Source organism: Diceros bicornis, chromosome 20 (genome assembly GCF_020826845.1).
Source record: "Diceros bicornis minor isolate mBicDic1 chromosome 20, mDicBic1.mat.cur, whole genome shotgun sequence".
Lineage (NCBI taxonomy): Eukaryota > Metazoa > Chordata > Mammalia > Perissodactyla > Rhinocerotidae > Diceros > Diceros bicornis.
Window position 1 is genome coordinate 5,783,146 of NC_080759.1, and position 23,187 is coordinate 5,806,332.

Genomic DNA, 23,187 nt, shown 5'->3' on the forward strand with positions numbered 1-23,187 from the left:
CCCGCCTCAGACCCCATCCTCCGGTCCCCATTCCTGGCTGGCTCCAGACAGCTGCCGATGCCGCTAGGACACGGGCCAGGCCACCCGCCAGACGGGCCACGGGGAAACCAGCTCCAGGAGGTGGGAGTGTCACCACCCAGCCCGTCTGGGTGGAACGGGCTGTGCTGGCTGTTTATGGGGCAGGCCCAGGCCCAGACTGGAGGGAAGCCTGAGGGCCCCAGAGCCCCCGTGGCTGGACCAGGGTGACCAGTGAAGCCACTGTGGCTGAAGGCTGTGGACGAGCCTCTTCACGATACAGGCCTCGGTCTCCCCACCTAAAACAGGCAGAGTGGGGGGGCCTGGAGTCTCTAGAGTGTGGGCGCTGAGCTGCTGGGCTTCAGGGTCAGAGAGGGCTTCTTAGGGGGTCTGCTCTTCAGGCAGCAGGTGAGGGCCCGGGGCAGCCTGGAGCCCGCTGAGGCCACAGCGGGGGCGGTGGGGGGAGATTAGATGGGGGGCTTGTGGGAGGCCCTGACAGAGACACTGGCCACACCTGGGCTGATCGGGCTGGTGCAGGGCAGGTCTGGGAGGTCCGGAGCGGAGTTGAGGGAGAGACAGGGACAGCCAGAGACAGAGACAGAGAGAGAGGGAGGAGGGCAGTGGGGGCAGACACAGTCCCCCACCTAGCACATCGTGGGATGCTGGGGTGCAAGACCAGCCCCCAGTCAGCTGGGCACGAGCCCTTCCCGCCACCCCCCAGAAGAGATCTCTGTATTCTTGAGCAAACCGTGACTCATCCTCGTGGAGGACGCTGTCAGCAGCGGCTCCTCCCCAGCCCCCTCCCTCCACCTGCCACAACCGCGAGGAGGGTTAACTACCCCCATTTCACCGGCAGGGAGGTCGAGGCTAGGAAACTGCACGGCTACCTGGAGACAGAGCCAGGACTTGGCCCGGGTCTGTGAGACGCTTGTCCACCGACTGTGTGACCCACGGCCCCCAACCCGAAACCGAGTGACCTCCCCAACCCCCCAGCCCGAAAGCACCTTGGAGACCTGCCCCTCCCCCCAGCCGGCCCCGAGGGTGTTTTTCTTCCCTTCTCCGGGGCGCAGGGTCTGGCAGAAACCGGCACGGAGAGCAGGCGGTGGCGGCCGGGCAGGGTCGGCCCGGGCGGGCGGGACGCGAGCCAGGAGGCGCTCCAGGCCGGGCGGGGAGAGGCCGGGCGCGACCTCCGCCGTGGCCCCAACACGGGGACCAGGCGGGTCCGGGACGCGCCCCCGAGTCTCGGTCACCCCGCCTGTGCGGCCGGGGGGCCGGCAACTCGGTGCGCTCGGCCCGGGGCCTCCGGTGGGGCAGAGCGGGCTGCACAGGCCCCACCCCCAAGCGGGGGCGGGGGTCCGGGGGGCCAGAGGGAGAGGCTGGGGGGCGGGAGGATGCGGAGCGGGGCTGCAGAGGGGGCCCCCAAGACGAGGAGAATTCTAAGACCTGACATAATGCACAGCAACCAAAAGAAAATACAGAAACAGGACTCCATCAAATTTAAAACTTCTTCCACAAAGGACACACAACTGAAAAGACAGCCCACAGAATGGGAGAAAATATTTGCAAATCCTGTATCTGACAAGGGACTCACAGGCAGCACAGATAAAGAACTCTTACAACCCTATAATGAAAAGATAAATAACCCAATGAGAAATGAGCAAAGGGCCGGATGGACAGTTCTCCAAGGAAGATACACACATGGCCGACACGCCCCTGCAAAGGTGCTCCGCGGCGGCATCAGTCATCAGGGAGACGCCCGTCGGCGCGCAGGCAGACCCCCTCTCAGCCCGGGACAGGGGGCTCGGGGAGGGGGAGACGGGCACCCTCGCCCCGGGCCGACGGCGCGCACAGCGCAGCCGCCGTGGAAACAGTCCGGCGGCTCCTCAGGAAGGTAAACAAAGAATGACCCCGTGACCAGCAACGCCACTCCTGGGGGAGACTGGAGATTTGAAAACAGGCGTTGACACCACAGCTTGAACACAATGTCCACAGCAGCACTGTTCACAGCGGCCAAAAGGCGGAAACAACCCACATGTACATCAGTGGATGAAGGATACACAAATAGGAATGCATCCACACAGCAGACAGCACTCAGCTCTGAACAGGAATGAAGCTCTGGTACACGCCACAACGTGGACGAACCTCGAAAATGTTATCCTGAGTTTCCCTCACAAAAGAACAGACACAAAAGGCCAAAGAGTGTATGATCCCATTTATATGACCCGTCCAGAAGAGGCAAATCCACAGAGACAGAAGCAGATTAGCGGGTGCCAGGGGCTGGGGGAGGCGGGGGGCCGGGGATGACGGAAATGTTCCAGAACTAGATAGAGGTGGTGGTTGCACAACATTGTGGATGTGCTAAAGGCCACTGAATTGTGCACTTTAAAAAGGTGAATTGTGTGGTATGTGAATATATCAAAAACAAAAAGAAGAGGAGGAGGGACAAAGGCGCACAGGTGGGAAGGGCCTCCCTGCCAGGGCTGGGCGTCCGCAGGGCGTGGAGAAGCCAGGCCAGGGCTGCTCTGCGTCTTTCCTGCAGCCCACGTCCCGGGAGGCCCCTGATACCCCAGCCCCATCCTGGCTCAAGGGCAGAGGCAGAGATAACATCTTTTTCTGACCAAACCCAGAGGCCACTGGACAGAGGGGGAGGTATCTGGGGAGGTAAACTGAGGCAGCCTCTCTACCTGACGGAGAGATGCTTCCCGACTCTTGCAGGAGCCATGGTGAAGAGGGGTCAGACCAGGAGAGGCCACCGTACCCATTTTACAGACCGGAACCCGAACGCCAGCAGGGCTGAGCCAAAGCAGGAAGGAGGAGCAAACAACTCATAGGTCAGGTCTCCACTCTCCTGCTCCAGGACACCCCCCTCCCCGCAGACTAAGAACAAAACCCAGAGGCCCCCAGATCCCCAGGCTTGACTCTACCCCCCTCACCCACTCCCCACCAACCACACCTGCCTCAGGGCCTTTGCTCTGCGGTTCTCGCCTCTCTTCAGTCTTGGCCCCAGCACCACCTCTTGAAGCCCTCCCTCACCCAGTTCTTCACACTTTCACCTGTCACTCTCCCAGGTTTATTATAACTCTCCGTGTGACGGTTAGATTAGCGTCTGCCGTCCCCACCCGACCAGGTGCCCCTTATGATGGGACTGATCCTGACCTGTGTGGGACAGGGCTTGGTATACAGTAGGCGCTCAACACTGACTTTCCAAATCAACAAAATGAACAAAGCTATGAAATGGAGTCTACCACAGTCCTGACTCCTGGAGCTGCTGGGAGGAGCTGAGGGAGCTACACTCAGAGGAGCCCCAGCATAGTGAGTACACAGCAGGTGCTCAATATCACTGGACCAGGGCTCTGCTAAGCAGGTTGCTCAATCCACTGAGGTAGGGACCCCACACCAGTGCTCTGAACTCCTTTCTATTTTACAGATGGGCTAGCAAAGGCCCTGAGAGGAACCCCTCTGGGTCGTTTCCTAGCAGCAGAAACAGAACTCATAGGGGCTTCAACAAAAACGGAACCTGATTTTTAAATAAATAAATAAAAATCCCCAGGGTGGTGGGCTTCAGGCATGGCTGGATCCAGGGACTAGGGATCCATTTCTCTGTGCTGCTGTCCTCCCTGCAGGCTTCTCCCCAGGCAGGCTCAGTCTTCCGCGAGTGGAAGCAGGGTGTCCATTTTCCCCATTCACTTCAGCAGGAGCTCCAGGCGGAGCTCAGGGAAGGTCTAACTCTTACTTGATCCAGATGGCTGTGCCTGGGGGTGAGTTTTCGGCCAACTCCAGGGGTCACCAGACTGAGTCCTGTGCTTCTGGGTGGGCCCAAGACAGCCTGCCTGCAAGCATTTCGCTCCGTGGAGGCTCCACTGTGACGGTGGGGGCAGAATCTGGAATTGAGGCGGGTAGCTCTGAGCCCCAGCGGGTCTGGTCATTCTGGTCTTTCCCGTGAGGCCGCTGGCCCAGCACCCCCTCCTGTCTGTCCCCCTGGCCCTGCCGTCGTCCAGGCCTCCTCCCCAGGCTGGAGCCCGGCCGGAAGGAACGAGGTGACCCGTCTCCAAGGGAGGGCAGGTCTGGTGGCGGCGAGGCGTGAGCACACGAGAGCAGCGGCGCACTCGGCCCTCCAGACGCACGCAGGGAAGCCGAGCCCCGAGGCCGGGGCGGGCCGCTCGCGCCCGGGGCCTCGCCTGCGCCGCCCGCGCCTAGAACCGGAAACGTCTGCGGGGCAAACTCGGTGGGAGGGGGAGGCGCCGCCGCCACCTGGCGGCCACGGGCGGGCCGGCGACGCGCCGCGGGCAGGGGGGGAGCGGACTCGGCGCGCACGCGGGGCACGGGTCCGGCTGCGCAGCGCCAGGCGGAGGACTGGGGGCGCAGCGACCCCGGGACCGCCCCCGCCGTCGGGCCAGCGCCGCTGCCCAGTCTCGCCTCCGCAGCCCCGAGGGGCCCACCCGTTCTGTCCCTCGCACCGCTGCTCCTGGCGGCGCCCCGAGGCGAGACGGATCAATGCGTGCAATGAAGGAATGGCCGCTCAGGCTCCGGCCAGGGGAAGGCCCCCACGGGAGGCTCGCTTAGTAAGCCTTAGACCCCCAACAGCTCGGCGAGGTCAACTTTATCACACCCCCCCTTTACAGGGGAGAAGCCTCCCCCCAAGTGCTCAGAGCACCCTCTCCTTTCCCGGCCTAGATCCGGGCCTAGACCCTGCGGTGCAGCCTGCAGCTCGGCGCCCAGACTCCCCCCACAGTGCTCCTGGGCCCGGAGCTCCAGTCCAGGGCCCTAGGGTCAGCCTGAGCCCCCTTTGGGCCCCCTCTAGTCTATTCCACCCCCAAACAGGCCAATGACAGCGCTTGTCCTTGCCCCATGGATGTTAGGCCTGGGCCTGGGCCCGGGTGTAGCAGCTTCCGTTTCATGGCGGTTTCTAGAGTTCCCACCACACGACATGTCACTATAGGTGCAGGACAGAATAGGTGGGGGGAGGAGGGGCAGTGGCACCAGAGCCTGGGGGTGAAAATGGGGTCCAGGTCCCTTGGCCCGGGTTTGACTCCTGTCCATGCTGTGTGGCTACAGGCTAGCCACTTGCCCTCTCTGAGCCTCCGTGGTCACATCTGTAAGACAGAACAGCTGTGACCTCTCAAAGTGGTTGTGGGGACTCAGGATGTCATGCGAGTGTCTGGATGGAACAGCTGGGTATCCAATAAGCACTCAATAACCAGCCGTCTGGATTGCAGTCAGAGGTCTTCCTGTCCGTAAGCTGAGGTGGAAGTTCCCGTTCCTCCCTCAGGCCTCCAGGCCCCCGTGCCCAGGGTCACGGAACCTGGGGCTCTGCATCAGATCCCCCAGGAGCAGCGGGAGTCCAGCCGCCAGGGCAGGGCTGCCCTCCAGGCCGTCCTCCCCTCCAGGCCCCAGGGCCCTGGCCTCCAGGTGTTCTGGCGCCTGTCTGCTGTCCTCCGAGGGCAGCGCTGTGTCCAGGGCCGGCTCAGGAACACTCCGAGGCAGCGTCATCTTCTCGAGGGGCTCGGGTATGTCCAGGTCAGTCCCCTCACCTTTGTCCCACGACACGTTCACCACCAGGACCTCTTTCGGGGACTCTTCCTCCGGAAAGTCTGCCAGGCTGATCCACTGCCAGGCCTGGAAAAGGAGAACGGGGCCGAGGCTGTGAGCAGGGCCCCAGTTCCCATCCACACAGGATGGGGTGGGCCAGGTCCTTGCTGGCTAAATTCTCTTAAGTCCTGAGAACAATTCGAGGATCAATTGGAAGGGTCCCCCATTTGTCTTTGGGAAATTGCCCCTCATCTTCTCATAGTTGATGTGAATGGGCAGGGCACTAGCCCCATCCCAGCTCTAGGATGGGAATGTGATCCTGGCCCCGCCAATCAGAGCACTCCAGCCCCCTGGTTCCAGGGACAGGCTTAGGGATGGGCATGTGACCCAAGCGGGGCCCATCAGTGATATCCTTGAGACTTTTGCTCCAGTTAATCGGGAAAATGGACACCCTGCTTCCACTGGGGGAAGGCTGAAACTGCCTGGAGAGAAGCCTGCAGGGAGGACAGCAGCACAGAGATGGATCCCTAGTCCCTGGATCCAGCCATGCGTGAAGCCCACCACCCTGGGATTTTTTTTTTTTTTAATCAGGTTCCCTTTTTGTTGAAGGCACTTTGAATTCTGTTTTCACTGCCAGGAAATGACCCATAGGAGTTCCTCTTGGGGCCTCTGCTTGCCCATCTGTAAAATAGGACAGGTGTATGGAGTCCCTGCCTCAGTGGGCTAGGGGAGAATAAAATGAGCTAATGCATGGCCATTACCCAGCAAAGCCCTGGCCCAGAGTATGGACCCAATAAACAGAACCTGGAATTAGAAAAGGAGCCCTTACCTGCTTCCCCTGGCTGCCAGGGAACTCAACAGCAGTGCTGGCACCAGGTGTGGGCAGGGGTGGGCACAGGTGCCGTACGGCCCTGGGGAAGAGGGAGGCTGGTCAGAGGGGCAGTGCTTCTGTGTGTTCTTACTTTTCAATTGTTCTGACTTATATTTTCATCTCTATTAGGTTATAAAGGGAGCGAGGATACAAATTGGGGGAAGGGGGTGCAGAAATTTGACAGACCCGAGTTCAACTGCCAGCTCTGCCCCACCGCTGGATGCCCTGAGCCTGACCACCTGGGCACAGTTTTACCGTCTGTGAAGTGGGCACGAACATCTAATTGGCGTGAGCGGTTACTGCGATCGGTATCATGGGTCCCGTTGGTGAGCGGTGGGAGTTACCTGTTCAGGCCGAGGTACCCCAGGACACCCAGGAGGAGGATGCTCACGAAGCTCCCCAGAGACGCCAGGAGGACAGACAGATCAGCCAGCTCAGAAACCTGAACTTCTGTGGGGGAGAGAAGCTTGGGTTGGGGGAGGGGCACCTGCCTCTCGCTGGAGGGGGAGCTGGGGGCCAGGCCCTCCGTCAGCTCGCTGCTGACCCTGGGCCCCTCTGTGTCTCCATTTCCTCGTCTGTGAAGTGGGAGACCTGGGACCCCCCTGCCCAGTGGCTGTGGGACAAAGGCCTGGCGCCAGGAGTGCTCGAGACACTGCAGCTCAGGCACCTGCGTGTTGGCCCTGGGCTTGTTCCTCTCCCACCCCGGCCAGGGCTGACCCATTAGTTCTCTTGGGATCAGACTTCACTGCAAGGACGACAGGCAGGGACGTTGACAGGGACAAGGGTCAGTTGGTCTTCAAATCTCTCACAGCTACACATCTCAAGACAACAGGGCCTGCATCCTCACCTTTGTGATGGGAGACACATTCGTTCATTCATTCACTCAAACAGTCTTCCTGCTCCTTCCCCCTCTGCAGGAGGGGGGCTGGGGGAGGCAGAGCGGGACAGACATCCCCACCCACTCCCAAGGCGTCAGGCTTGGGAGGCAAGTCAGTCAAAACTGGGGTGAGGGGTAGTGCCCAGAGGAAAGCACACGAGGCTTCCTGGAGGAGGAGGCTTCTGAGCCGAGTTTTGAAGGATGAACAGGAGTTTGACAAAGGGGAGAAGAAACAGTACAGGCATGGGGCCTGCATGGGCAAGGCCTCGGGAGTGTGAGAGAAGGTTCATGAAGGAAAGCTGCAGGAGACGAGGCTGGTGAAGGAGGTGGGAGCAGGTCGGGCTAGGACTTTCTCAATGGCTATGATGGGGAGCCACGAAGGAAGGAACAAGGGCAGGACGGGGCTGCTCGCAGATGCACATGGATGGGGCAGTGCATGCTGGGTAACTACCTTCTGCCCCACTCACCCATGCTGAAGTGCTGGGGTGCGCTCCAGGCCCCGCGCAGCGTCCCGGTGTCCGCCCGCACCTGCACGGTGTAGGCTGCACCAGCTCGCAGGCCGCCGACGGTGGCCTGGGTCTCCGTGGGCTTCACGGGCAGCTCTGCGGAGGGAGGCAGCGTGGGTCCCGGGACCCTCTTATTCCCCGCAGGCCGTGCTGGCCGCCCGGGGGTGGGGCGGAGCTCGGACATTTTGCTGAAGGCTCTTCCCTCAATGCAGCAGCTCTCCTCCGGCTTATTTGGGGGAATATTCTTCATCACCACATTCAGTGAATGGTGCTCGTTTTCTCAGTTCTGACCCCTCCTCCTCCCGTCCAGCCACTTCTGCCTTCTCTTCTCTGTGCTCACTCCAGGCGCCAGGCTCAGTGCCACCTCAGGGCCTTTGCACTGCTGGTCCCCCCCCCCCCCGGCTTGGTTCACCCCTTCCCCAGATCCCCGCAGGGTTTCCTCCCTTGCCTCCTCCCGTCTTCAGGGTTCAAGTCAGTGTGAACTGTGTCTGTGTTGCTCCCCGGGATCCTCAGCACACAGGAAGACCTCAGTGAGTGTGTGTGGAACTGGGTAACTTTCACAATAAAGCCCTCCATAAAAATCCTCTCAGATAAGAATACAGTTGTTGGCTGTCATCAAAAAGAAAAAATTCCTAGAACCCTAAACCCATACTCTTCGTCTCTATTCAAGAGGAATATTCCTTGAAAGAAATTTGGGGGAAACTGATAAATTTGGCTGAATGGTCATTTGGTGCTTTACTCTTCAGCAATTTGACTTTTGGCAAATGGGCTGCTTGCAGCTCTGCCTCCGCGGACGAGGCAGCGACCCCGCTGGGCATCCACGCAGGCTTGTGCGAGGCGCCGGGGTCTCCCCGCCTGGCTGGCAGCTGCAAGGCCGCTGACCGCAGCAGTGAAGCCCGGGTGTGGAATGGCAGCGGGCTCCAGCCCTGGCGAGACCCACCCAGTCCATTCTCGCCTCTTCCTCCCGGGGGCAGAAGGGGGCACAGTCTGAGCTCAGACCCAGGCTCGCCCAACCTTTGGGCAAGTGACTCTCTCTCCAGGCCTCAGTTTCCCCATCTTGGAATAGAGACCGTAGTCCCCACTCCACGGGGGTCTAGTTGTTGGTTCGCCTGAGGGGCTGCCATCCATGCGCCCGGCACATCGGGAGCCCAGGCCGATGCCCACCAGGCCCTCGTTGGGAGTCTGGAAGGAACAGTCAAGACCCTTGAGTCCAACTCTCTTGTCTTATGGGTGGGAAACCCAAGGCCCCGAGAGGGCAGTGAGGTGCCCAGGCTCACGCAGCATGGTGGCCCGCAGGCCTGGAGCCCTCCCTCCCCAGGGGCCCGCGCGCCCCACCTACCGGAGAGCCGGGTGCCGTCCTCGCCGCGGCAGCGCACAACGTACTCCTTCAGGACGCCTGGGCAGCTGCTCAGCAGCGACGGCGTCCAGGCCACAGCCACCGAGTCCCGGCTGAGCTGCGTCACCGACACGTGCTGCGGGCTCCCGGCGCCTGAGGCTGCAACCACAGCGCGGCCTCGGTCACTTCCTGCTCGCCCAGCCCGTGCCGCCCGGGGCCCAGGGAGCTCAGCTGCTCCGCTCCGGCGCCCTCACTGCCCCTCTCGGAGCCTCAGTCTCTCATCTATAAAGTGGGGCAGTGCCGCCCGCGGCGTCTCAGGAGCCCGCTGAGCTGACATGCGCATGTCCACTCTCTGACCAGGGCCTGATGCACAGTGGGTGCCTCTAAATGCTCTTTCCCTCCTCCTGACCCCCAAGGCAACTGCCCAGTCCTCTGGGGAGACCACCCTGCGGGTGTGGGCCGCTCACCATTGCCCCCAAAGTGGTAGGTGGACAAGACCGTGGACCACGAGGTGGGCTTCTCCGGGCGCACAGAGGCAAAGATGGTGATGCGGTAACACACCTTCTGCCCCATCGCCCCAGATGCTCGGCTCCAGCTGTGGGTTGCTGGAAGGATTATCAAGGTCATAAATTGATTGTGTTCCCACCTTTGCAGTGGCTGTGCTATCTGCCAGGAACTCTTAGAGCACTCCTACTCATGCTTCAAAGCCCTTGCACCCATGTCCCCTCCTCCAGGATCCCTTCCCTATGCCTCCCTCCAACCCGTCCCCATCCCCTCCAGCCCAGCCCTCACTCCATGGGGCCAGGGACGTCTGTATCCAGTTCTGTCTTCCTGGGCTGGGAGCTCCTCGAGGGCCAAGATGACGTGAGGCTTACTGGGGCCCCAGCGGGGCTCAGCGTAGGGACTGGGGGAGTGCGAGGCTCCCTGGGCCATATGCCCCCCTTCCCTCCAGAGGCCTCATTAATTTGCCACCAGCATCTTCTAGCTGCCACCTTCTCGGGTGTGGGAGAGTGTTTAACACACACCCTGGAACGTGAGACTCATAACCTGCCGGGGCGCAACCTGCCCAGGGCTGAGCCCTGATGCCCTAGGATCCCGGCAGGAGGCTCTAGGCCCGTGTGGGTGGGAGGGCCCGAGTCTTGGCCTGTCTCCACTTCTGTGTGACCTCGAACAAGTGGCAAGCCCTCTCTGGGCCTCAGATACCCCAGGTGTGTGGTCCCTGCAGGTCTGAACCGACCAGGAGCTCTAACGGAGGACGAAAAGGCAGAGGTGGGGCAAGCGACATGACAGTACCCATGCCAGCAGGGTCCCGGTCCTGGGGTCCAGTCAGGGTGCAGGTGGCGAGGCTCCCGTCCTGGCCCTGGGGCTGCCACTCGATGCAGTAGGTCGTGCCCTGGGCCCGCGCTGGCCAGTGCATGGTGGTCCCATTGGCTCCGGCGCTGATGCTCAGGGCCCCTGGTTCTGGGAGGAGACGGAGAGGCGCGTGAGGCCCCTGTCCTGCCCTCCCGCCAGGCTCTAACCGCACGGGGCGGGAGTGTCAGCGTCTGGCCCTGTCTCCTGACATGTTGGGGGGCTGCCGGGTTGGGAGCCACCGCAGAGGGGACAGCAGAGGCTGTAGGAATGAGCTGAGTCCTCCTCAGCCTGGCTGCAGGTCCCCTGCCAGGACGCCCACCATCAGTGCTCCTCGCACAGCCACTACTGCTCCCGCCAGCCTGGTGGGCGGCTCCTGCTCCAGGAGGTACCCCCCCTCCCCACCCAGCAGCGGGTGCAGGCGGCCCCGGCCTGACCAGAGCTCAGAGACCTCAAAACACACCCACTCAGCCGCCTGGGCTCCTCTCGCCCACTCCCTACAGCGAGGGCACCTGCAATAACCTCAGAGGGGTGGGTACTGCTTCCAGTTCTGGGGACAACCACTACCATTTATTGAGCACCGACTGTATGCGCCAGGCCAGTGCCAAGTGCTTGGCAGGCGCCACTTTGCTATGATCACCCCAATGATACAGAAACTGAGGCTGAGAGAGGGAGCGTCACTGCCCCAAGGTCACACAGCGAGGCCATGGCCCAGACCAGACCAGGGGCTGGCAGACTCGCTGCTCTGCCACCCTGGCAAGTGGCTTCACCTGTCTGAGCCTTGCTTGTCTCATCTCTGAAATGGGCATCATCGTAGCAGCCCTGCCCTCACAAGGATGCTGGGTGCTCAGCAGGGCTGGGACCAGGGTGAGGCGAGCGAGGCCCTCGTTAGGCATGAAGTTTAAGGAGGCTCCAAAGAACTCGGTCATCAAGATAAACACTGTTTCAAGGCAATATTTTAAAAAAATCAAAATGAATGCAAAAATATATGATGAGCACTATGTACAATCACCAAAAGGCGGAAACAGCCCAAGTGTCCATCAACGGATAAAGAGATAAACACAATGTGGTCCCTCCACACAGTGGACTATTACTCAGTCACAGCAAGGACTGAAGCCCTGACACGCTACAACACGGATGGACCTCGGAGACCTCACGCTGAGAGAGAGAAGCCAGACACAGGACAAATAGTGTGTGAGTCCATGTATATGAAACGTCCAGAACAGGCAAATCCACAGAGACAGAAAGTGGATTAGTGGTTGTTGAGTGCTGGGGGAGTGGGGATGGGGAGTGACTGCTCACGGAGAGGCGGTCTCCTTTTAGGGTGATGGAATGTTCTGGAACTAGACAGAGGTGATGGTTGCACAACATTGTGAATGCACTAAATGCCTTTGAATTGTACATTTTAAAATGGTTAATTTTACTATGTGAATTTCACTTCAATAAAATATATACATACGTATATATACATACATATATACATAAATATAAATCTTGATTTTTCCATTATATATAAAAAATGTATATATTTAATATATGAATATGTACATATAATGAACAAAATATCAAGGTTTGATGAGACTGACGCACTGTCTACTGCGCTAAGAAGGCACTTCAAGGTTTTAAATGAAGACAGGATCAAGCCTCTACTTGCACGACACTACCTCGCTCGCCACACCCTGATCCCGGCCCTGGTCCCAATAAAACTTTATTTACAAAAACAGGCGCTTCTGGGCTACAGTTTGCCAGTTAGAATTTGTTACAAGGTGGCGTTATAACGTTTGCGTCTCGGTCACCGCTCGGCCACACCCCTAACCTAGACGCGCCCTCGCTGCGGGTCCGGCTGCGGCCAGGGGAGGGGGGACGCGCAGGCACCTGTGCGGGCGTCGGCGGGGATGTGCCACGTCTGGTTGGGGCCGGGGCCGAAGCGGTTCCGGGAGACGACAGCCAGGTCGTAGGCGGCGCCCGAGAGCACGAGGGTGTCGCGCAGGCGGAGGGTCCTCGCGGCCTCGGCCTTGCAGGGGCAGGACAGCATGCGCAGGCGCACGCGGTAGCTCACGTCCGCGCCGGCGCCCGGCCGGCCGCAGCCCTCCGGGAGCGCGAGCGGGGGCGGCTGCGGGAGCGAGGGGCGGCGCGTGGGGACCTGAGCGCGCCCGCGAGCACGCGCCGCCGCCCCGCCCGCCGGAAGTCGACGGCGACCATAGACCTCAGGCCGGCGAGGCTGCTGGGAAGCCAGCGTGCACAGCCAGGGCACCTTGGTGTGAGGAAGGAAGCGTTTGGCAAAACCCAGTGAGAGCCAGGGAAAAAAAGGTTTTCACCTTTGCACCCAGTCACTCGAAGCCTGGAAACTTTTCCTAAGAAAAGGAATTCAGGGCCGGCCCCTGGCTTAGCGGTTGGGTGCGCGCTCCGCTGCTGGCGGCCCGTGTTCGGATCCCGGGCGCGCACTGACGCACCGCTTCTCCGGGGTGCTGAGCCCGCGTCCCACATACAGCAACTAGAAGGATGTGCAACTATGACATACAACTATCTACTGGGGCTTTGGGGTAAAAAAGGAGGAGGATTGGCAATAGATGTCAGCTCAGAGCTGGTCTTCCTCAGCAAAGAGAGGAGGATTAGCACGGATGTTAGCTCAGGGCTGATCTTCCTCACAAAAAAAAAAAAGAAAAGGAATTCAAACGAGAGGAAGGCCAGGAAGCGGAGGAGTGTCCCTGGAGCCTGCTGTGCCAGCCCACTGGGGGCCTGGCTGAGCCAAGGACGGTGAAGCCAGTGGGGGAAATATGTGGTGGTTTTGCCCCTGACTCAGGCAAGAGGCTTTTCCCACTGTGCCTCAGTTTCCTTCTCTGTAAAATGGGGGTTAGACAGCACTGAATTGGTTGTTTGGGGACTTCAAAGAAATCATCTCCCATCTAGACCAACACTGTTGCCTCCTTCCTGGCCTCCCAGCTTCCACCTGATCTCCCCACCATCTCTTCCCGGAAAGCGGCCAGAGGGAGCCTGTGAACGCCTGAGTCCAACCATATCCCTCCTCTGCTCACACACCCTCCATGGCTCCCCATTACCTTCAGAGTTACAGTCCGCCCAGTCCTTGCCACCTCCACATCTCATCTCCCTCAGTTTCCCATTTGCACATCCCCCTCCAGCCTCTTGTCTCCTTCTGCCTGTACTCAGGCCACCCCACAGCCCTGTGACACCCCATTACCTGCCCCTCCAGGGTCACCTGCCTCCTCCCATCACGGCCAAGCCTCTTCACCGAGAACCTCACCTCAGGCTGGGGAGTGGTTTCTGCAATGAGACATCAAGACAGTGACGCTGGGGGTGGTGCCCGGCCTCACAAGCTCCTGCAGGGCCCGACGGGGACCTGGCTGGGCCCTTCCCTTCTCTCCCAGGAGACACAGCATTACCCTGGGTTGTTACATAGTTTTCAAAATCTGAAAACTTGGAGATCCTCTCCTCAATGATGTGAATATACTTGATGCTATTGACCTGGACACTTAAAAATGGTTAAAATGGTACATAGTATGTTATGTGTTTTTTTGCCACAATTAAAAAAAATCTAAAAACATCTCTTGGAGTTGTTTCCCGGCAAATATGCACTTGGGAAGGGAGCCAGTCGCCTGTCCCTCCCTCCCTTCCTGCGGGGCCACGTCTGCACTCTGGAGCTGCCCAGGCTCCAGCCCCTGGGTCATTTGGGAAATACGTCTGCATGACACGGCCACTTCCACCTGTCGACACCTGGTGCAGCTCTAAGAGAACAAAGCCAACCACGAAAGCTGGAAGGAGACAGAGAGACTGAGACATGTTTTCTCTTTAGATTACGGATTGGCCACATTTTACAAACTGAAACTCACGCACTGCCCTGCCACCTTTCACTAATTTTCCCTAATGTCTTCCACTGCCTTATTTGTAACACTCGCCACCTGATTTCTATACCCACTGCCATATTGCTAATGCTGGCCCCTGTTTCTGTGGCTCCAGTTGCTCTCACCAGGGGGAACACACACAGGGCTGCTCCAGCTGCTCCAGGGACTTCCCGGGGCCTCTGGCCCGAGGCGCCGCCGCCGAAGCTGGAACTCCTGGGCTGCATCTTTCTCCAGGGGGCAGAGGCACGATTCTGGGGAGAAACAGGTCAAACATGAGGCTGAGGGGCTGTCCCACACCCGGGGGTGCCCAGGGCTTGGCACTGGTCACTTAGCCACTATGTACTTATTGAGTGCCAACTGTATACATGCATTTATTGAGTGCCAGCTGTGTACGTGCACTTATTGAGAGCCAACTGTGTGCCGGGCCCTGGGGACACAGCAGGAACAGGCCAGGCCTTGTCCTCTTGGGGCCCTGAGGATCACCCACTTCTTCACCTGTCAAGGGTTCAAGTCCCAGCAAGGCCACCTCTTGGGATGTGACCTTGGCCAACGGCTTCTCACCCCCAAGCCTTTGTTTCCTCACCTGTGAAATGGGCATAATCCAATACCGAACTACAGGGCGGAGCCACAAACATACAAAGAATTTAGTACTGGGCCTGGCACACAGTAGGTGCTCAATTAATGCTAACTTGCTGCAGCTGTTGTTACTATTCTTATTCTCACCGAAGCCAGCATCATCCTGAAGTCCGCAGTCGCCCTAGGATGAGACCACATTTATATATTGTTTACATTTTGGTGTTGAAAAATCTTAGCTCTTTTGAAATTTTAAATAATGATTCTACCAAATGCAATGTGGGACCTCAGATGAGATCCAGGAACAGAAAGAGGACATTCTTGAAAAACTGGTGGCAGCCACATAACCTCTGGGGTTCAGTTCATAGCAGTGTCCCCATGTTCACCTCAGCCGTGACAATCACACGGGGGCTGGTAAGGCGTGAACAGGAGGGAAGCTTCTACGGGAGTTCTCTGTACTTCTTTGTAACTTTCCTGAAAATCTAAGATTATTCCAAAATTAAATGCTTATTTAAAAATTATTTTTGGAAGCAAAATTATTATTTTATAATTTCCTAAAAAATTATTTTAGGGGGCAAAACCTGTCTGTTGTGTTCAGGTCAAGAGAGCCGGGACCCAGCCTGCCCCAGGCTCCCGGGCGACCCTGAGAGGTCCTCCGACACCCCAAGCCTCAGTTTCCTCATCTGAGAAGGGGGCTGAGAGGGTCTGCTGCAGAGGGTGCTTAGGGGGCTGGAATAAAACGTAGATGCCCTTTCCGTCACGGGCCCCAGGCACCTGCCTCTTACTCATCTGCACCCATTCACCTGATGGGGAAACCGGCTCAGGGAGGAGCACGCTTGCAGGGAAGACGGGGCAGCTCCCTGCCCTCCCCAGTCTGGGGAGGAGGAGACTAGCCACAATTCAGAGGCTGGGGGCCTCCGGCTCCCTCAGACGGGGGCTTCCTGAGGACTAGGTCGGGCCGAGGTTTCTTGCAGGCCCCGGATTGCCCTGCCTGCGGGAACAGTAGGGGGACAGAGAGAGCTGAAGAATGAATGAAGGTACAAAGAAGACACACAGATGGCCAGCAGGTCATGAAAAGGTGCTCAGCATCCCTCCTCATCAGGGGAATGCAACTCACAACCACGATGAGGCACCACCTCACACCTGTCGGGCTGGCTGTCATCAAAAAGACAAGAGAGAACAGGTGTTGGTGAGGACGTGGAGAAGAGGGACACGTGTGCACTGTTGGCGGGAATGGAAATTGGTGCAGCCCTATGGAGAGCAGTATGGAGTTTCCTCAAAAAATTAAAAATAGAACACCCATATGATCCAGCAATTCTACTTCTGGGTATTTATCTGAAGGAAATGAAAACACTAACTCCAAAAGACATCTGCAGCCCCACGTTCACTGCAGCATTAGTCATAATACCCAAGACGCGGACACAGCCTCTGTCCACTGACATAAGTACGTGGAAAGAAATGTGAGAGAGAGATACAATGCGACATTCTCTGGCTATTAAAAAGAGGGGGATCTTGCCATCTGCAGCACCATGGATGGACCTGGAGGGCTGTGTGAAATAAGCCAGACAGAGAGGTATACTGGATGATCTCACTTTTAGGTGGAATCTCAAAAACAAAACAAAATTGAACTCGTAGATACAGAGAATAGACTGTTGGTCGCCTGAGGCGGAGGGTGGGGGTGGGGGATGGGTGAAGGGGGTCAAAAGGTACAAACTTCCACTTACAAATAAGTCGTGGGAATGTGAGGTACAGCACGGTGACTACGGTTAATAACACTGTATTGCATATTTGACAGTTGCTGAGAGAGTAGACCTTAAAAGTTCCCATCACAAGAAAAAAAAATCTGTAACTGTGTGTGGTGGCAGATGTTAACTAGACTTACTGTGGTGCGCATGTCACAATCTACACAAATATCACATCCCTATGTTGTCCACTTGAAACTAACATAATGTTATATGTCAGTTATACCTCAACAAACAGAAGGAAGGGCTGCAGGAAGAAAGGAAGGAGCGGGGGGAAGGACAGCGTCCTGGAAGAGGTGGCCCTTGAGCTGGACCCTGAAGGTGAGCCAGACTGGCATGTGCCCAGAGGGAGAGGGGGGCGCGCAGGTGGTGGTCACTGCGTGTGCAAAGGCAGGGAGGCTGGAAATCCAGGGCATGGCAGAGGAGGGCGGCCGTTCAGGAGGGGCAGAGGCATCACGAGGCAGGTGATGGGGTCTGGGGCCAGCTGAGGATGAGGCTGCCCTCCCGAGGGTGATGGGGAGCCGTGGCGGGCGTGTGGGCCAGCGCGGTCACGTGGTCAGATCTGAGTGTCGGAGACCCCCAAGGTTGCACATGGGCGAGAGTGGAGGCCGGGTGGGGGTGGCAGATGCAGAGATGGGGAGGGGGCGCTGGGTGTGCAGACGCCCAGGGAGAGGCCTGTGCGCCCCTGGCCGGGCGCGGACTCACCAGCTTCCACGGGCTGCCAGGCGCCCGCCGCCGGAACTGCACCTGGGCCCCCTCCTGGCGGGCTGGGGTCTCCCACTCCATGCGCAGCCAGCCGGCTGCCCCAGACACCCTGATGTCTCCTGGCGGAGGGTCGTATTTAACTGGAAGCAGAGGTGGGGTTGGAGAGGGAAGCTGGCATGTGTATGAATTGTTAGTCCCGAAAATTCCAGAAAATCCACCCCCCACCCCCCGCCCAGCCCAGGGTAACCAACTGAGTACCCCAAATGTGAATCAGGGACACCCTTGCAGGTCCCATTTAAGCCCGGGATTCTATGGGTCAAAGAGTCAACATTTATACACAGGATCCTCTTAGCGAAGATATCTTTAAAATATTAATACCCGCTGCTGGCGAGGTCGGGGTAAGACAGGCACTTTTGACAATTGCTGACGAGAGGGTAATTAATTGATTCTATTTTTCTGGAGGACTTTTAGGAAAATCTCACTAATTTTTCGACCCGCTTCAAGGAGCCTGACCCAAGAAGAGACAGCTCTCTCTCTCTGCATCTTGGGCATTTCACGCCGCAGAGGGAAGGGAGGTTCTACCTCAGGGCCTTTGCGCTTGCTGTGCTCTCTGCCCGGGACACCATCCCACCTTTCTCCCTGCTGGATCCTTCTCATCCTTCAGGGCTCGTGTTGAGCTGGGGGCCACCTTGGCCCCCCCGCAGGATCTCACTCTGTGTAACCATCGCACCCCATCCGTCACCCCACTGAGTCTGGGCTCCGTGAAGGCGGGGACAGGGCAGGTGTCAGGCTGAGGTGAGTGAGTCAAGGCTATACAAATCCAGGGTGGGATCTTGTCTGTCTTTAAAATGTTGATCTTTTGTTTCTCATGGAGTATTCTTTGCATTAATTTTGATTTTTCAAAATATTCCATTACAGTATTGTTTATATTGACTCCTGAGTTTCTAGCAGCCCCTTAAAATTTTATGCTCAAGTGAGTGCCTCGCTCACCTCACCCTAGTCCCAGCCCTGGGCTGCAACCTCCATTGGCCTCGCCACGTCCCCTGTGACTCAACATGGCACACAGTAGCCGCTCAACAACCATATGCTAGATGAATGTTTCGAGTCATGAAAAAATATATTAAAGACCCAACAGGATCCCTGCAGCATTATGGCCTTGGGAGAAACCAGAAGCAACCTATGTGTCCAGCAGTTGGGGATTTGTAAGGGGATCCTGAAAGACTGCCAAGTCACACAACAGTGTTTGGTGTGAAAACGGCTGGCATTACCAAGCCCCTTGCCAGGGCCCAGACTCCCCCCAGGTCTAGGCTTGAGGACCAGAGGCCTCTTGGGTGAGGAAGGGACAGCAGGGAGGAGGAGGAGGGCAGGGTGCTGACCTGAACTGTAAAGCTTCAGGGTAACCTCAGGCGACTTCTCCGTCCGGTTCGCGACCCGGGATTCCACCCAGAGTGTGACAGCGTAGAGCACAGATATGCCATCCTGCTCGGAGAACTGCAGCTTGGTGGCTGAGCCAGTGGCGAAGTAGCAGCAGCGCCCAGGCCTGAGGCTGCAGGCAGGATGGTGTTGGTGCTGAGTCTAGGGTCCTAGTGGACCCCAGAGTGTCTCAGTGGCCACAGCCGACAACACACATCACATCTCAGCATTCTTTTCTGCCCCTTTTATTCCCCCTCCCCAGCCTGGGAGTTCCTTGGGGATCAGCCTGGGACTGTGGGGTTTGGAGGAGCCCAGAATCTCCCAATATGGGGTGCCACAGAGGGAAGGAAGAAATGAATGGCTGGATGAATGGATGCACAGATGGATGAGTGAGTGAGAGGGGGAGGGTGGAGAGAGGACTAGAGGGACCCTAATCGCTGCCTATCTGGATGCCCACTCACACTGCCCCCTCCAACACAGAGCCCCAACCCTCCCTTCCCACACTAGAAACTGAGGCCCAGGAAGGAGCAAGGACGCTGCCAAGGTCCCACATCTGAGCACAGGCGCAGGGTCAGGAGCAGGGTGACAAGGCGGCTGCGGGCCTGGGCCTGGGGCGGGGTCCTCACCAGCACCTCAGGAAGTGGCTGACCCCGGCCGCGGGGCCCTCATACTGCCAGGAGCATTCGTAACCGGCGCTGGATATCCGGTAGCAGTTCAGGGCTCTGGGGCCCGAAGCCGAGCCTGGAGGAGATCCCAGAGGTTTGAGAACAGACCAGTGTGTGGGAGTCTCCATGCTGAAGCCCCCCCCCCCCCAGGATGAATCTTTGTGCCACCTATGTAATCCGGTGTCACCTCAGCCTAAATCTGCCGTGGCTCCCAGGCCCCACTGTGCCCTCCCCACCCATCTCCTGCCATCTCCCCTGCTCGCCCTGCTCCCGCCACACCAGCCTCCTCACCAGTCCTCAAACCTGGCTCACTCCAACCTCAGGACCTTTGCACGTGCTGTGCCCTCTGCCTGGAATGCACTTCCCCCAGATCTTGACATCCCAGTTTCTCCTTCAGCGTGACCTCCTCTACCACCAGCCAACCTGAAGCAGCCCCTCCGTCTCTGGCTCCCGCCCTGCTCTGGTTCCTCACAGTCACCATAGGCGGTATATGCACTTGTTTTCTCTTGTCTACCTGTTGGTCTACGCTGTGACCCCAGGAGGACAGCTGGGCTCACAGATGACTCCTTCATGCCCAGAACTGCCTGCATATAGTAGGTGCTCAGCAATTACTTATCGAGCAGAGGAGTAGATGAGGCACCTGCTCAGGGCAGACCCTCAGTGGGGTGCACGACAGCGTAAATGTTCCGGCAACACTTGCCTCAGGAGAGCTTCAGAATCTTTAACAGCTGCTTAGCCCTCATGCTGACCAATCTGAGCAGCCGTGGACACCAGCCCTGCGACCCCGCTAGGGAGGAGACAGGCACAGAGAGGTGGGGACTGCTCCAGGCCACCCCAGCTCGGTGAGGACAGGCTGCTCAGGCCGCCAGGCTGTCGGGTCGGGTCAGGGCTCTCAAGACCCCAGGTGGGGCTGAGGGAGGGGCTGCTAGGGATGAGCAGTCAGAGCCCAACACAACCCCCCCCCCACCATGAGGAACGCCCCAGACCTGAGTCTGCATCCGGATATGGCGGGTCCTGGAAACAGCACCCACTGCTACTGCAGGCTCCAGCTGCAAAGACAACAAGGAGAGAGTGACATTCTGGGCCCTCCCTGCGTGGAGGAGAGACTCGGCCTGGGGGCTGGCCAAGTGACCACCCACCTGCCCACCCACTTTCTCATCTATCCATCCACCCATCCACCCATCCACTCACCCACCCATCCAACCATCCATCCACCCATTCATCCATCCATCCATCCACCCACCCACCTGCCTACCACCTCTCCATCCATCATCCGTCTAACTATCCATCCAACTATCCACTCATCTACCTACCCACCCACCATTCATTCACTACCCATCATTCCATCCATCCATCCATCCATCTATCACCCATCCACCCACCTACCATCCCATCCATTCATCCACCCTTATCTACCTCTCAGGCTACTCCTCCAAAGCAATCCGGGGTCCCCTGCCCCCTCTGTCACTGGTCTCCAGCCCTGCCTGATCCAGTGAAGCCTTACAGTGTGGCCAGCCTGCTCTGAGCCCTCTTCCTGCATTCAGGGCATCAAGCTATCTGAAGAGTCAGCACCCTGCTCATCCCCAGTTTACAGAGAGGGAAACTGAAGCACAGAGAGACAAAGAAGTTGCCTGAGGTCACACAGCAGCAACAGCAAACCTGAGATTAGAGTCAAACCCAGCCATCCCAGGGGGCTGAGCCCCTTCCCATCTGATTCCACAGATGGAGAGAGAGTATATAGATATATATTATATATACTATATACATAATATACTGTTTTATATATATATCGATTATATATATACTTGCTCTTTATCCCTTCCTTAGCTATTTCTCATTGAACTCTGGGAGCTGGGAAGGAGTCAAAGATCCAGCGCATTCCACAGAAGACAAATCAAGACCGGAGAGGAGATGCCCAAGTCTGACCCCAGAAGCCTTCATCAGAGATCTTCCATTTGACAGAGGGAAAGACTGAGGCACAGAGATGCAGAACCAGTGCCGGGACAGGGGTCCACGGCCCTCCACACACACGTCCCCAGCAAGAAGAGCCGAGCACCAGGGTGGGGGACTCACCGCCTTGCCCGGGGAGCAGAAGGAGGAGGAGGGGGACCAGCCTGGCCACTGGCCGGCCCATTGGGTCCACTCGAAGGCCGGCGGCCACGGATGAGCTTCTGCGCCGCCACTGAGGCCCCAGCCGCCCTGTCCTCACCCCGGAACACGTTAAAGCTGAGCAAGAAAGAAGACTAAAAAGATCAAAAAAAGAAAAAAGTTAGGTGTCATGGCCCCTCCCAGCCCAAGTCAAAGTGAAAGAGAAACCCAGGAAGTCAGCTCGGTGGTGGCCTCATCCTGGCCGCAAACTCACCCACGGGGTAAGTCGGACCTGGGCCCCAGGTCTGGAGGTCTGCTCTGCTGGCCTCAGACCCCAGCTGGCCACCGGGTGCCAGCCCCATGGGTGGCCTGTGGCTCTGTGCCCTGGGCCGGACGTCGGCCCCGTCTGGCCGACTTCTGAGCCTCAGGAGCTGAGTGGTCGCCCGTGCCCTTGGACGGCTGTGTTCTCTCTCCCGACACGTCGTTCTGCGGCGCTCTTGTACGCTGGGCCCTCAAAGTGCCTGCCTCCCCGGTTCCCACACTCCAGCCTCAGGACACCCTGGGTCTCGGCTCATGAAGTCTCCTCACCTCCTGTGGACTCAGCCGAGTCTCTTCCCTGTGTCTGCTTCGCGGCCCCGGGGACTCTCATGTCTGACCCTATCTCCCCGCCGTCAACAAAGGCCCCAAGTGTCCATGGAGGGGAGCTGACTCACGCTACAAAGTGGACGCACCTCAAAACCTCACGCTGAGCGAGAGAAGCCAGACACAGGAGCCCACGTGTTGTGTGAATCAATGTATGTGAAATGGCCACAAGAGGCAAATCCACGGAGACAGAAAGGAGATTAGTGGTCCCCAGGGGCTGAGGGAGGGGGTGAGGAGTGACCACTCATGGGGACAGGGTCTCCTTTTGGGGTGATGGGAATGTTCTGGAACTATTTAGAGGTGGTGGTTGCACAACATTATGAATGTGCTAGATGCCACTGAATTGTACATTAAAATGGTTGATTTTACGTTATGTGATGTTTACCTAAAAAAATGTTCACGGAGCCCAGGGGAACTGAGGAGCAGGATGAAGGTCAGGGGAGAGCATCTGGGTAAACTGAGGCCCAGGGGCGCAGGGAGGAGGCCCCTCCTCCGAGGACCCTGGTTCCGAGGGGCAGCTGGCTGGCCAGTGTCAGGCGCACAGCAGGCCATGAGGTCAGAGCCACGGGAACAAAGAGGCAGTGTCCCAGGCCTGGCACAGTGGAGACAGGGCCCCCGTGACCCCACACAGAACAGCCTTCACCGGCGCCAAGGCCCAGGCCAGGGGGTGGAGTGAGTTTCGGGACTGATGGGTGAGGCCTGGGGGAGGGGCAGAGACAGAGATTGAGTGAAACATAAAGAAGGACGGAAGAGCTAGTTGGGCAAACTCATGGCCCCACTCCACAATCTTGAGACCCCCTACCCCAGGAGACACCATCACGTGCCCCATTTCACAGACGGAGAAACTGAGCCCAGAGGCGCCCAGACCACTCAAGGCCCCGGCTGAAGGCGAAGAGGTAGATTCAAACCCTGAGACAGAGCCCCCAGCAGGGCTGAGCTCTGCACTCTGGGGAGTGGGGCCCGTGCCCCAGGGCTGCCTCCAACCTCCAATCCCCACCAAGGTTGGCCCTCCCGG

At 58.3% G+C, this 23,187-nt stretch overlaps 1 protein-coding gene across 1 annotated transcript; it reads right to left on the bottom strand.

The window, feature by feature from the left end:
* Positions 1-4,446: 4,446 nt before the first annotated feature.
* Positions 4,447-21,673, bottom strand: IL12RB1 (interleukin 12 receptor subunit beta 1). Its single transcript, XM_058563734.1, has 16 exons — positions 21,516-21,673; positions 20,429-20,491; positions 19,404-19,518; positions 18,741-18,910; positions 17,365-17,504; positions 15,068-15,101; positions 14,470-14,595; positions 13,684-13,766; positions 12,360-12,597; positions 10,428-10,595; positions 9,602-9,739; positions 9,138-9,293; positions 7,760-7,894; positions 6,760-6,865; positions 6,374-6,455; positions 4,447-5,631 (listed from the first exon to the last, which is right to left on the bottom strand). Exons 1-16 carry the CDS (start codon positions 21,574-21,576, stop codon positions 5,281-5,283), a joined length of 2,166 nt encoding a protein of 721 aa, XP_058419717.1. The 5' UTR covers positions 21,577-21,673; the 3' UTR covers positions 4,447-5,280.
* Between the last annotated feature and the right edge of the window lie 1,514 nt (positions 21,674-23,187).

Bases quoted from the DNA above. Each gene is read 5' to 3' on its own strand.
- IL12RB1 (XM_058563734.1), bottom strand. From the start codon at position 21,576: ATGGGCCGGCCAGTGGCCAGGCTGGTCCCCCTCCTCCTCCTTCTGCTC. The intron at 12,598-13,683 runs GTAATGGGGTGT...TCGCTCCCGCAG, and splicing joins AGGTGACCCTGGAGGGGCAG to CCGCCCCCGCTCGCGCTCCC. The intron at 9,294-9,601 runs GTGAGCGGCCCA...CTGTGGTTGCAG, and splicing joins CTACCACTTTGGGGGCAATG to CCTCAGGCGCCGGGAGCCCG.